The 13463-nt window shown below is 40.4% G+C and overlaps 1 protein-coding gene across 1 annotated transcript; it reads left to right on the top strand.

Moving 5' to 3' along the window:
* Positions 1-4939: 4939 nt before the first annotated feature.
* Positions 4940-9407, top strand: SPN (sialophorin). Its single transcript, XM_074281312.1, has 2 exons — positions 4940-6199; positions 6594-9407. Exon 2 carries the CDS (start codon positions 6654-6656, stop codon positions 7731-7733), a length of 1080 nt encoding a protein of 359 aa, XP_074137413.1. The 5' UTR covers positions 4940-6199; positions 6594-6653; the 3' UTR covers positions 7734-9407.
* Positions 9408-13463: the final 4056 nt, after the last annotated feature.

The following is a 13463-nucleotide window of genomic DNA, read 5'->3' as shown; positions in this document are numbered from 1 at the left end:
TGATCAGATGCCCAAAATTTCGCCATTGTTGATACTTTCCTCTATTTTTAATTTATTTAATTTATTCCACTTTTTAAAGGACCTCTTTGCAGTATTTCCCCACATCCACCTCCATATATAAAGTTGTTATAAGTGTTCTGCTCCCATTTAACTCCCATGATCCTTCTCAAGAACTAAGGACAAAAACAACCTTTGTGAGTAGGAGTAGGAAAGTCTCTACTGATGACCTGGAGCTGGACAATCGGCTCTTTTCCTTTTTTTCTCTCTTTTTTTTTTTTTTTTTTTTTTAAATTTCTTATTTAACTGTAATTACTGATTAGGTGTTACCTCAATCAAACTGAAATATGTTAAAGACTTTAACTTAAAGACCAAAGAGTCTCACTCTATCCAGGGCCATCTCTAGTTATACTGATTTATATCTTGCCACTATACTCAGATGGTTAGGGAAGAAAGGATGAAGCTGGTGATTTTGCATAGCCCTCGATCACTTAAAAATTCAGTTCACTTCATGTCATGGCATCTCTCTGATTTTATGATCATCTTCAAGAATGAAGGACAAATAACAATAAGTAGTCTGTACCTTAGGGCCTCAGATTCAGACTTTGGACTTCAGCACAGTGTTCTGATAGGGAAAAAAAAGAAGGTTTGGGGCACGGATAATAGTAAGAGTTGAGGAGGCATTGTTTTTATAATTGTTTATCAGGCAGGATGTATGAGGCTGTTAAAAACCTAGTTAACCTTGGCTTTTCACAACTCCTTTGGAATTGTGCTTTCAGAGTTTTTGCTATTTTTTATAGCTGTATTTTCCAAACATTGAAACCTTCAGGTAACCAACAAGCCTACCCTATGCTAAGTATTAGAAATACAAAGATTTTAAAAAATGAGTTGGGGAGTTGGGGCTCAGTGGATAAAGCACCAGCCATGAAGTCAGGAGAACCAATTGGCTTCAGACACTTAAAAGACACTTCACACTTAACACCAGATTCTGGTGTTAAGACACTTCACACTTAACACCAGATTCTGGTGTTAAGACACTTCAGATACTTAACACCAGATCCTGGGCAAATCACTTAACCCTAATTGCCTGCAAAAAAAAAAAAAAAAAGAAGAAGCCTGTCCTTGCTAAGTTAATTTTAAAAAATGTTTTTAATGCTGTCTTTTGTTTTCTATAACACCATAATTTTATGAAGTATCCTTTTCAGCTAGCTATGCGTTATATAACTTTTTTTTTTAATAAGAAAGTAAAATTAATTATTTTTATTTTATTATAGATTTTTATTTACAAAACATTCATGGGTAATTTTAATTTTTCAACATTACCTTTGCAAAACCATCTGTTTCAGATTCTCCCCCCGCCCCATGGCAGGTAGTCTAATACATGTTAAATATGTTGAATCCAATATATGTATACATATTTATACGTTTATCTTGCTGCACAAGAGCAATTGGATCTAGAAAGAAAACAAAAAACTTGAGAAGGAAAACAAAAATGCAAACAAACAATAACATAAAGGGTGAAAATGCTATATATAAGTCCATACTCAGTTCCCATATCCTCTCTCTGGGTGTAGATGGCTCTCTTCATTATTGAACACTTGGAACCAGTTTGAATCAACTCATTGTTGAAGACAGCAATGTCCATCAGAATTGATTATTGTATAGTCTTATTAATAATGATCTGGTTCTGGTCATTTCACTCAGCATCAATTCATGTCAGGCCTCTCTGAAATCATCCTGTTGATCTTTTCTTACAGAACAGTAATATTCCATAATATTCATATACTATAATTTATTCAACCATTCTCCAATTGATGGACATTATATAACTTTTTTTTTTAAAGACAAAAGGGTGTGTATGTGGGAATCAGCATAACTAATCAGTACATATCAGAAAATATATGCATTATACTCTTCTGGACCCCCTACCTTTGCAAAGGTTTCTTTTGAAATTTCTTCTTTTGAATCTTTGTAACTGCAGTATATGCTTTTTTTGTGTGGCTCTTCTTTCCAGTTAGTTATAGTCATTATGTGTGTCTTGGCTCTGCTTAGTTCATTCTTCATCAATTCATGTAGATATTTGCATCCTATCGAAATTCATAATTTCTTATAGCCTAGTAATATTCCATTACATTCATGTACCACAATTTGTTTAACCATTTCTCAATAGGCATCTATTTTGTTTCCAGTTCTTTGCTCTCACAAAAAGTGCTCTTATAAATAGTTAATCTAATTAAATTCTTCAAGTATAAGCCAACAATAGAATCTCTGGGTTAAAGGGCATGGACATTTTAGCCACTTTATTTGCATTATATCAAAATGCTTTTCAAAAATGGTAATATTGAATCATATACAGCAGGGAAGCTTACCTTCTAGATAAACTCTTACTTTGAGTCTGAGTGTCTTAGACTTTCCCAGTTTCTGAAATGATTTGGGCCCTGGATTCAGAGATTGTCCACTGGAACTGGATGGCCTAGTTTCTGCTCTTTCTTTCTTCCTTCACTTCTTACCCTTACACTATCTTATAAGAAGTAGTTTTTAAGGATTTACTTAACAAGGAAAAAGAACAGGAGTTAAGAAATAGTACACTAGAGGGTATCACAAGAAAAAATCCGTCCAATCTCAGACTGAGTATTTATAAGGTATCTATATCTAGTTTGTGCTTTCTTGGCCATGGTCTCCTAAGATCGTGATTTTCTTTTTTTTTTTTAATTTTAAAATTAATTTTATAATTATAACATTTTTTGACGGTATATACTCATAGGTAATTTTTTATAACAGTATCCCTTGTACTCCCTTCTGTTCCGAATTTTCCCCCTTCCTTCCACTCCCTCCCCTAGATGGCAAGCATTCCCATACATATTAAGTATGTTATAATATATCCTAGATACAATATATATGTGCAGAACCAAATTTTTTTGTTGTTGTTGTTATTGCAAAGGAAAAATTGGATTCAGAAGGTAAAAATAACCTGGTAAGAAAAACAAAAAATGCAAACAGTTTACACTTATTTCCCAGTGTTCCTTCTCTGGGTGCAGCTGATTCTGTCCATCATTGATCAATTGGAACTGGATTAGATCTTCTCTATGTTGAAGATATCCACTTCCATCAGAATACATCCTCATACAGTATCATTGTTGAAGTGTATAATGATCTAGTTCTGCTCATTTCACTCAGCATCAATTGATGTCTTTCCAAGCCTCTCTGTATTCATCCTGCTGGTCATTTCTTACAGAACAATAATATTCCACAATATTCACATACCACAATTTGTTCAGCCATTGTCCAATTGATGGGCATCCACGTAGTTTCCAGTTTCTGGCCACTACAAAAAGGGCTGCCACAAACATTTTGGCACATACAGGTCCCTTTCTCTTCTTTAGTATTTCCTTTGGATATAAGTCCAGTAGTGGCACTACTGGATCAAAGGGTATGCACAGTTTGATAACTTTTTGGACATTCCAGATTGCTCTCCAGAATGGTTGGATTCTTTCACAACTCCACCAGCAATGCATCAATGTCCCAGTTTTCCCACAGCCCCTCCAACATTCATCATTATTTTTTCCTGTCATCTTAGCCAATCTGATGTGTGTAGTGGTATCTCAGAATTGTCTTAATTTGCATTTCTCTGATCAATAGTGATTTGGAACACTTTCATAATGAGTGGAAATAGTTTCAATTTCATTATCTGAAAATTGTTCATATCCTTTGACCATTTATCAATTGGAGAATGGCTTGATTAAGATAGTGATTTTCTATCCTAGAAGGCTCCCATTTAAGCTTTAGGAATTGAACTAATTGGTTCACACTAAAAATTTTAGGGTTTGCCTCAGACAATCGGAAAGCCTTCTTAATGGATGCTAGGAGCTCTGCCCATATTATTGCCTAATCATAATCTAACACTTCTTTGCTGGGAAACAGCTATTAACTCATGAACAAAATATCCCTTTATCACAAACCAATATTTGGTTCTGCATCTCTACAGTTATTTTCCCAACCTTTTAAGCATAAAAAATTGGTTATAGAGACATGTTTTTGACTTCAACATTTCTGGGATATGCCCACCCCATCAGTCAGTCAGGTGATAGTACCTGCCCTATTAATACTTCTTGAGAGAACACAAAGACAAAAAGCTGCTTTAAATTCAGCCAGGCTTTAAAATGAAATTGTATTTTATTACAATAACCTCTGCATAGATTCGAAAAATAATAATATTAGAATATATATTTAATCAACTGCTTAGTTTGTTATACTGAGTCATTTGGATACTAGTAATCAACCCTTCCCTTTCTCCTTTTCATTCCCAAAGGTCCACATGTTGAGACCAATGTCCTACAATACTTCTCAGTTTGCTTCTGACTCACTTCATTGTATGATACTGGATAAATTCCTTCCCTTCTCTGGATCCCACTTTCCCCCTTACTAAAATATGGTGAGGTTAGTTTTGACATTCTAATGTTCACGAACTCAGATATTGTCTTCAGATGGTGAAGTATGTCTCATGTCTCCAGCTAGTCCATCAACTCCCAACATCAGGAATGCAATAACTACATCACATCCTGGGTTTCTTGAATTACATTGAATGAAGTTTGCTTAGATGCAATTGCAAAAGAAAGCATCCCCGGCCTGGCCTGAGCAACTTGTACTGTGTCCCTTGATTGTATGTACTAGGATGCATCAACCTATCTGCCCTTTGTGTACCTACATGGATACTTAAGTCTCCCTCCTACTTATCTGAAGCAGTTTTGATTAATCAGTTTCATCCTATATGAAGATGGAGAAGGTTAGTAGTGATAATAGACCATAGTTTAATAACATTTATATAGTTTTAAGATTATGCAATTTGGTTTCTCTGTGAGATAGATAGTATAAGTATCATTGCCTCTTTTTTTATAGGAAACTGAAGCTCAGAGGGGTCATTACTTTTCTCCAGGTTACCCAATAAGTTAGGCATAGGGTTGGGTCTACACCTTCGGTTACCTCTTCCCAATAACTGGGGTCTGATTGCCTCAGGCTGCTCATTGCTGGACTCGCATCAGGATCCATTAGCTTCTCCTGCACTCACAGGATCACAGATCTATAGCCAGAAGTGCCTTCTGAGATCATCTAGGCCAATGCCCTTATTTTATAGATGAAGAAATTGAAGATTAAGTGTCTTGCCCAATGGTACACAAATGGTAAATGGTTCAAGTTCAAGACTTGAACCCAGGACCTTTGAATCCAAATCCAGCTTAACTCGAGTGCATGGGTACCTGGGGTTCAGCCTGTGTTCTGCTCCAGCCCTACCCCCAGATTCTTCTTTCCAAGGAACATGGGTCCTGGTGGGAAGGAGCTAACTTATCCCCCATTTTCTCTTATGATCTGGGGTCAGGGGCTGAGGAAAGCTCTGATACAGGATGTGGCTCATCAGCAGTGAGAATTAAGGAGTAGGGCAAGGACCACAAACACAGGAAACGGCCCTCCTTGCCTCTGTTCTCTCTTACCCTAATTGGACCCAGGTGGCTTGGACCCCCATGCAGGCAGATGCTGACATCCTCATCACTGTAGTCCTCAGTAGGGGTACATCTACTCAGATCCAGGATGCCCTTATAGAGTGGAAGGAGTACTGCCCTCATTAGAGGACCTGGTTTGGGTCCTGCTCCATGTGTATCCTTGGTAGGTCACTTAGCTTCATTGAGCTCCAGTTTCCCCCCATCTGTAAAAAAGGATGTTAGACTGATGACCTCTGAGGTCTCTTCTAATTCTAGATTAATTATCCTGTCCTGTCTCCAATGAGCACCCTGTTCTTTGGTTCACAAGTAGGCATTTTGTATTCCAGTTCGGATCCCATTTCCCAGCATGGAACTATACTCCCTGCCAGTTCAGACCTAGGCATACCAGTCTTAGCTGATATCTAGCTAGCTATCTTTTCAACTTGGACCCAGGAATACCATCTTCAGATGTATTTGCAGATGGGAAAGAGAAATTATATCCTGGCATTGTGTTCCTTAAACTTTCACTATTGAGATATGGGCAGGTTAAGGATGCAGGATGTTGAGAATGGAGAGATGGGGACCTATACACATAAGGAGGGTGGAGCTAGGGCCACTTCCTTCCCTTTTAGGGGCCCTCAGTCTAAGTCCCGCCAGTCTTAGTCTGAGAAGGGCTCTGAACTCAGACAGACAAACAAGCTACCCCCAGGATATCTCAACTATAATTGCAGGTAAGAATGAGCATAAGTCAGGGCTGTGACTAGAGCTGGGGCAGCCCATGGCAAGGGTGAGGCTAAAGAACATCCTTTAAGAAAAGACTAGGAAGCAGGGCAAATAGAAGCAGAAGTAGGTGAAGATTTCTTATCCAAGAGTATAATAGGAAGGTTGGGAATTGGGGGTCGAGGGCTTGGTTAATCATTGGAAAGGGGGTTTCTAAGAAGAGTCAGATCCAGAAATACTCAGTGAGTAGGAGGGCATTCATTCTGGGCATCCCCACCCTGATTATTTCTGAGACTGGAAAAAGCCGTTGAACCACAAGCTCAGCCAAGCAGCTGATAGGGATGTGGGCAGGATGGGGAGGATGTTCTGGTCTCTGCAGATTCCTCCTTGTGTCTCTCCTCACAGGTCTTGACTCGCACACACCCTTGAATCTTTCTTGGTCCGTGGGAGATCCTACTTATTGTCATGGCGATAGTGTCCCCTCTGTCTCTCTTGTTGCTTCTCATCCTCACTGAGTGCTTCTGGATCTCAATAGCCACCACTGACTCCCAGGCCGTGGATACAGTGTCTGTGTCAAGCTCTTTCTCGGATCTGCAGCTCTTGACCTCTCAGCCACCCCTGGAAGCCACATCCTTGCCAGCCTCAGATTCAGATCCGACCCTCATGTCCTCTGCAGCCCTGGATGCCAGACTTTTGACGTCCTCAATGACAGAGGCCAGGGATAGCACTCCTACTGCTGAGGTGGCGTCCTCTACCACTCTTAGTTCTGGGCTGACCTCAGTGGATAAGAAAGACCTTAATAGCACCCAGGAACTGGCTACACATGCGGCTACTCTGTCTACTAGTATCAAGGCTGTAGTTGCTTTGACAACAACTCCCGCCTCAGTACCCTCTGCCTTTAATGCCACTGGAGGGCAGGAAGAGAATACCACCCTAGTCATTAAAGAAACAACCCCCTCCAAGGATATTTCAACAGTTAAGACTACTTCCACAAGTTTCCAAGGGTCCCAGACCACTTCCACATCTTCCATCTCATTGACCATTGCAAACAAATTGCAACAGGGTGGCAGTAACTCTGTGCTGGTGATTCTGGTGGTGGTAGTTCTGGTGGCAACTCTCTTGGTAGTCCTGTTCTTGTTGTGGCGTCGGCGGCAGAAGAGGAGGACGGGGGCTCTGATGCTTGTGGGAAATGGGAAACATAAAGGAGCTGGGGATGCTTGGGCTGGACCAGTTCAGGCTGTAGATGAGCAGGCTGTGTCAGGGTCAGCAGCAGGTGAAGGCGACACAAGGAATCCTGAAGGTGAGGGGGCTGTTGGTAGGCCCACACTCACCACCTTCTTTGGCAAGCGAAAGTCTAGACAGGGTTCTGTGATGCTGGAGGACCTGGAGGCTGGGGTAGCCACCAGTGACCTCAAAGTCGAGAGTGAACCTCTTGTGGAAAACATGGATGAGGCTGTAAAGCTCCCTGAAGCTGACGGCTTAAGTGCTGATGAGTCCGTAGCAGGAGATGGGAACTTGCCATCAAGCCCAGTGACCAATGTATGAAAGGACCAGGATCATCAATCAGTGAGCATTTTTGAAGGCAATCCAGGTAGTATGAGATGGAACCTCCCCTCAAGGAATTTAACTTTCTCATTCTTCATAGACTCTTAATCATCTTAATCTTTTTTTTTTTTCCATTATTTCCATCCTCTCTACCCGTGTCTTCTCCATGGCCATCATTTTCATTATTTTCCTCTTTATAATGATCACTGAGTATTGCCTGGGAAACACATGGTCTCTCCAGTAAAATCCTGATGCAATGAAATTTCTGGATTGCCTCATTTTTAAGAAACATATTTTGACAAGCTCACATCATGAATTTGCCCCACTCATTCAAATTCTACCACAGGAGCCATCAGCTGTGCTTCAGTTTAGGACACTCATTCCCACCGGGGCATCAACACATCTCTCATATCTCCAATAGAATCTGCCTCCATACCTTCCCTATTCACTCATTCAATGGCCTAATTGATGACCTAATTGATGATTTTTATTCTAATTCATAACCGGCCTACCTCTCCAGACATTTCATATTACTACACTTCATGCTCTCTGTGTCAGCCAAACCAACTGCCTTGTTCCTCATCTCCATGTCTGTCCCCCCTGCCTGCAATGCCCTTCCTCAGCATTGACTTTTAGAATCTGTAGTTTCTTGAAAGGCTTAAGTCATATACCACTTCCTATGTGAAGCTTTTTCTGATCCTTCAAGCTATTGGTGCCTCCTTGAGTAGAGCCAAATCACCTTGTATTTTTATACATATTTTGTATTTGCTTACATGTGTATCCATTGTCTCTGTCATTAGAATGCAAGCTCATTGAAAACAGAGACTGTTTCATTTTTATCTGTGAAATCTTTGGGCCAGACAAATAGTAGAAATAGAGATGGGAATACTGACCAGATCTCTGATTTTGATTTCATTGGTTCAGAAATTTTGAGAGAGGCTATTGTCTCTGCAAAGCAGGTCAGCACTTTCTCTGCAAGGTATTACCTTACAGAACTGCTTGGATGTTGAATGACTTGCCTGAATCACACAGGTATGTGTTATGGGTAGGATTTAAACCCAAATATTCCTGGCTTTGAGAGCAGCTGTCTTTCAAATGTGCTGTACTTTGCTGCCTCTCAGTAGTTCCTTAATCTTTTTTTTTTTTTTTTTTTTCTGAGGTAATTGGGGTTTAGTGACTTGTTCAGTCACACAGCTAGGAAATGTTAAGTGTCTGAGGCCAGATTTGAATTCGAGTCCTCCTGACTTCAGGGCTTGGTGCTCTATCCACTGCACCACCCAGTTGCTCCCTTACTCTATTAAAAAAAAAAAAATGCTTCTTAATTGATATTTACAGGAAACACCACAGTAAAGAGACCTTGGGCCTTACTGAATATTCCTTAAGGGATTTAGGGATGTGGAAATCCAAATCATACTGTCTCTGGACTGAAGGGTTTCTTCCCAAGAACTCCCAGGAATGGGCACCAAGAAGAAGTCTGGGAAGAGGGTGAAGTGGAGTAGTACACAGAGAATGTTTATAAAGTTTCTGGATGGAATGGGGTCGGGAGCCTAGGGGAATGAATTGGGAAAGAGGTGAGCATTATCTCTGACAACTGTAGAGAGGAGAAATAAGGGGGAAGAATGGGTATCTCTTGTTTGTGATCCAATAAAGAATCCAAGAGTTTATTAGGCAAAATGTGTGCTTTATGTGTTATATTTTTTTCATTCCAGAAGTTACTTTGATCACTTTTCCAGAAGAATTTATTTCTATTATTTCAGTTCCCTATTCTATCTGGCAGGGCAGCTAGGTGACACAGTGGATAGATCACTGACTTTGGAACCAGAGAGACTCATCCTCATGGATTAATAGAACACACACTAGTAGTGTGAGCCTAAGCAAGTCACTTAATCCTGTTTGCCCAGTTCCCTCATCTATAAAATGGACTGGAGAAGGGAATGGCTGCGGAGCAAGTCCCTAGTGGGGTCCGGAAGAGCCTGATGACTAAAATAATGCAGTACTTGGAGGTTGTGCATGCAGGTTTTGGACCTTCTTGCCTGGTCCCATCTCTAAACCTCCTATTCATAGTCAAGTATGTCTGTGTTCCTAACTGACTATCCTGGCCCAGGAGAGTAAACTATGACCACAAAAGGGAAGTCAGACTAGGTTTGGGGAACCTGGAACTTCCTTCCTCAGCACAGGGGAGTGGCAGGGAGATAATACCTTTTTTTTTTTTTTTTTTTTTAAATGGGCTCTGGCCCTTTAGGTTAGTCTCACCATTTTAACCCTAGCTAAACTCAGTCTGGTCCAATCCAGCTCAGTCCAAAGTGCAAAGCCCATCCTAAGAGACTCGGCCCTGGCTAACCCAGCCCTGCTCAGTCTGTGGTGAATGGGTGTGAACACAAGAAAACATCTTGGGTAGTGTTGACATGCAGAGAGGAAATTTGCAAAGAAAAGGAAACTATTGAGTCAGAGCCTGTGTGTGTGTGTGTGGTCTGTGACCTTGTGGGAAAGAGCCAGGGACAGTTACAATGATGAGGGGGGATGAAATCAGATTGGGGAGGGAAGCCCTGAGAATCTCTGTGTACCATCCCCATCCAGAAAATGGCTCTGGTCAGCTGGGAGGTGGATTTGGGTGGTGGGTGAGAAGAATGCTTGGACATGGTCTAGATGAGGAGGAAGAAGCAGGAAAAGACTTATAGCATTTCTAGCTTACATAACTGAAAGATTCAGCTCCTGACCTAAATCAAGTTGTTTGTCCTTTGTTCTCAAAAATGACCATGACATCATGGAAGTGATACCATGACATGCAAATGAGTTGGAAGGTCAGCCACCTTTTCCCCTCCAGACCCTGATGGGTCCAGTAGCCAGAAGCAGATCAGGATGACTGCAGATGGTCCTGGATGCAGTGGGAGATCTTGCCCCTTTTAAGCTAAGGTTTTTAACAGGATTCAGGGTGACTGAGACAACCACCCGTACAGTAATGAAGGATAGTTTCCAGAAGTCAGGCTATCCACACTTCTCTCTACTCAAAATCAGGCTAAGGACCTTTACCAGTAGACCCAAGACAAATGTCTTCAGTACTTTCAAACCTTTACTGATCATTATGTTGAGGTGTGAAAACTGAGAGATCCCCAGACAGCAATTGGATTCCCCTAGGCCCGTGGTAGTTTTTTCAAAAGAATTCACAAACCCCAATGAATACAACCTTGAGGTTTGTGGCAAGAATGGGCTTATTTACATTGAGAAAACAGCTTTCTTAGGAGCAAGATACTGTTAGGACTATTGCAAAGATGGGTTTACCCTGAGAAGAAAATATCTTCATCAGTGGGCTTTCCTGATTAGGAATTAGCAGAGATGGATTGACAGGCCTTGGGTTTTATCAAGTTTGTCCTGGCCCCGGAGCTGGGGAGTAGTTTGAGAGACTAATCTTTAGTTAATAGAGGGTGATGATTATGCCCCTGGCCAAGATCTCCAGTTGAATGAGATTACTTATCTGGGAGTTTCCCTCATGAAAGGGTGGCCCTTCATGACTAGGTGGGCCCCTCCTGGGTGGTCCCCTCCCAGAGGCTGGGAGAATTTGAGAGTCAAGAGCACCCTTCCCCCCCAAATTAAAGGGGACACAGTTTATATCAATTGAACAACCACTTGAGGCATTGTCCATCCTGGTTCCCTCCTGCCCCTGGTTTCTAACATCTATTGCACTTTATCCCTAATTACCACTCTTTATCCTTCCCTGCTACAGTTCTGAAGATACACCAGATTTTTAAAAAAAATTTCACTTTATTTTTTATTTGAATTTCAAATACAATGAGCATTTACACATAAAATGAAGAACAGGAGATTATACGTGAACTTTTGAATTTCTACTATGTAGAGTTTGCTTTACTTAAATATATAATAAATTCAATATGTAACTTTTCAAAAGGGGCAAGTAGATTGCTGTGTCTAGAAAAAGGAAGACCTGAATTCAAATGTGATCTCAGATGTTTCCTAGCTGTGTGATCCTGAACAAGTCACTCAGATGACAAACCATTCCAACATTTTTGAGACCCTAAAAGGGGTCTCCCGACAAGAGACTCAGACACAACTGATAAACACAACAGCATTTCACAGTTATCCTCCTTATCTGAGAATCCTTCTGGTCTTCTGCTCATTTCTCTTTTTGGCAGGAGTGGGGGAATTATTTCTCCCTTTTTTCTATCCTCAAAGTGTTGAAAAAAAGAAAAGCAAAATTCTTATTATATACATGCATAGTCAAGTAATCCCTAGGTTAATCATGTCCAAAAATGTGGTTCTTACATCATTTGTTCTCTAAGCTCTGCTCACTTCACTTTGTGTCAGTTCACACAAGTATTTCCATGCCAACCGGTTGATTCCTCCACTGCCTGGAAAAGATCAAGACTTTTCAGAGCTTTCCCAAAGCCATTTTGGGATTCTCTGATTTGAACTCTCTCCGTTGAGCTAATCAATTGATTCTTCTAGTAATTAGACTCTCAAAATCTTTGCAGGAATCTCTCTCTTCTTTTCTCCTCTTTTCTTTCCCCAATTCATTCCTCTTCCCTCCCTTATTTCCCCCTTCTTTCTGTCCTCCTCTGTCTCTGTCTCTGTCTCTCTTTGTCTCTATCTCTGTCTCTGTGTGCATCTCTGTTTCTATGTGTATCTCTCTCCCTCTTTCTGTCTCTCTGTGTATCTGAATCTCTCCCTCTCTCTTCCTCTCTTTGTCTGTGTTTGTCTATGTTTCTCTCGATCTCTCTCTCCCTCTCTCTTTCTTTGTCTCTCTGTCTCTCTCTCTCCTCCCTCCTTCCCCTTTCTTTATTCCTTCTTCCTCTCTCTATTTCTCTTCTCTCTCTTTTCCCACCCCCTCCTTCTTTCTTGTCTCTTCTCTCCACTCTTTTTCTCCTCCTAAGTTCTCACCCTCATATTTAGGGTTGAACAATGGTTACTTGATCTCTATCAATATAAGAAGACTTTCATTAAAAAATGTACTTTGAATCTCTGATTGCATTCCAATCCCAGGCTTACTTTTAGCCAAGTTGAAAACTGCCTGTTCCTTGGGCTCTTAGTTGTAAAATGGGAGGATTGGATAGGTGACTTCTGAGTCTACTCTAGAGCCCTAGAGGTTTGTGAACCTAGGTGTTTTTTTTTTTTTTTTAATCTTGATAATTATTTTGATATAATTGGTTTCTTTTGTAATCATTTGTATTTTATTTTATGTATTTTAAAATATTTTGCAAAGAGTTTCTATTTTTCACCAGACTGCCAAATGAGTCGATGACCAATTAAATAAATAAAGAAATGAGCCCATTTCTCCCGCCTTCCTTTCTACAATCAAGGGAATGCAATTTGAAGGGGAATCTCTAGTGGAGTACACTTAGGTTGGACATGGTCAGCACAAGAATTGATTACGTGTATTTGTTTAAAAGGGTTTTGTTTTTCTGTTTTCAGTTGGTGGGGAAGGAGGAGAAAGAAAGGGGGGAGAACAGTAAAGAGGGTTTTGAGCAATTAAAAGAAAAGTATGTCATACATGGATCTATGGATCTTTGAAATAACGACATATTTTAATTTGGAGAAGAGAAGGCTTTGGGGTATGGCATCGGACAGGGCTTTCATGATTGTCTTCAAGTATTTTGAAAGGTTGTCAAGTAGAAGGAAGAGAGAGAAAAGGGGAGAGCAGTAAGGAGGGTTTGGATTAATTAAAAAAAGAATGTCATACAAGGTTCTGTGGATTTTTGAAATAACTAAAAATATTTT

This window comes from Sminthopsis crassicaudata, chromosome 1, assembly GCF_048593235.1.
Source record: "Sminthopsis crassicaudata isolate SCR6 chromosome 1, ASM4859323v1, whole genome shotgun sequence".
In the NCBI taxonomy this organism is placed as follows: domain Eukaryota; kingdom Metazoa; phylum Chordata; class Mammalia; order Dasyuromorphia; family Dasyuridae; genus Sminthopsis; species Sminthopsis crassicaudata.
This window is presented reverse-complemented; position numbering and strand designations above follow the sequence as displayed.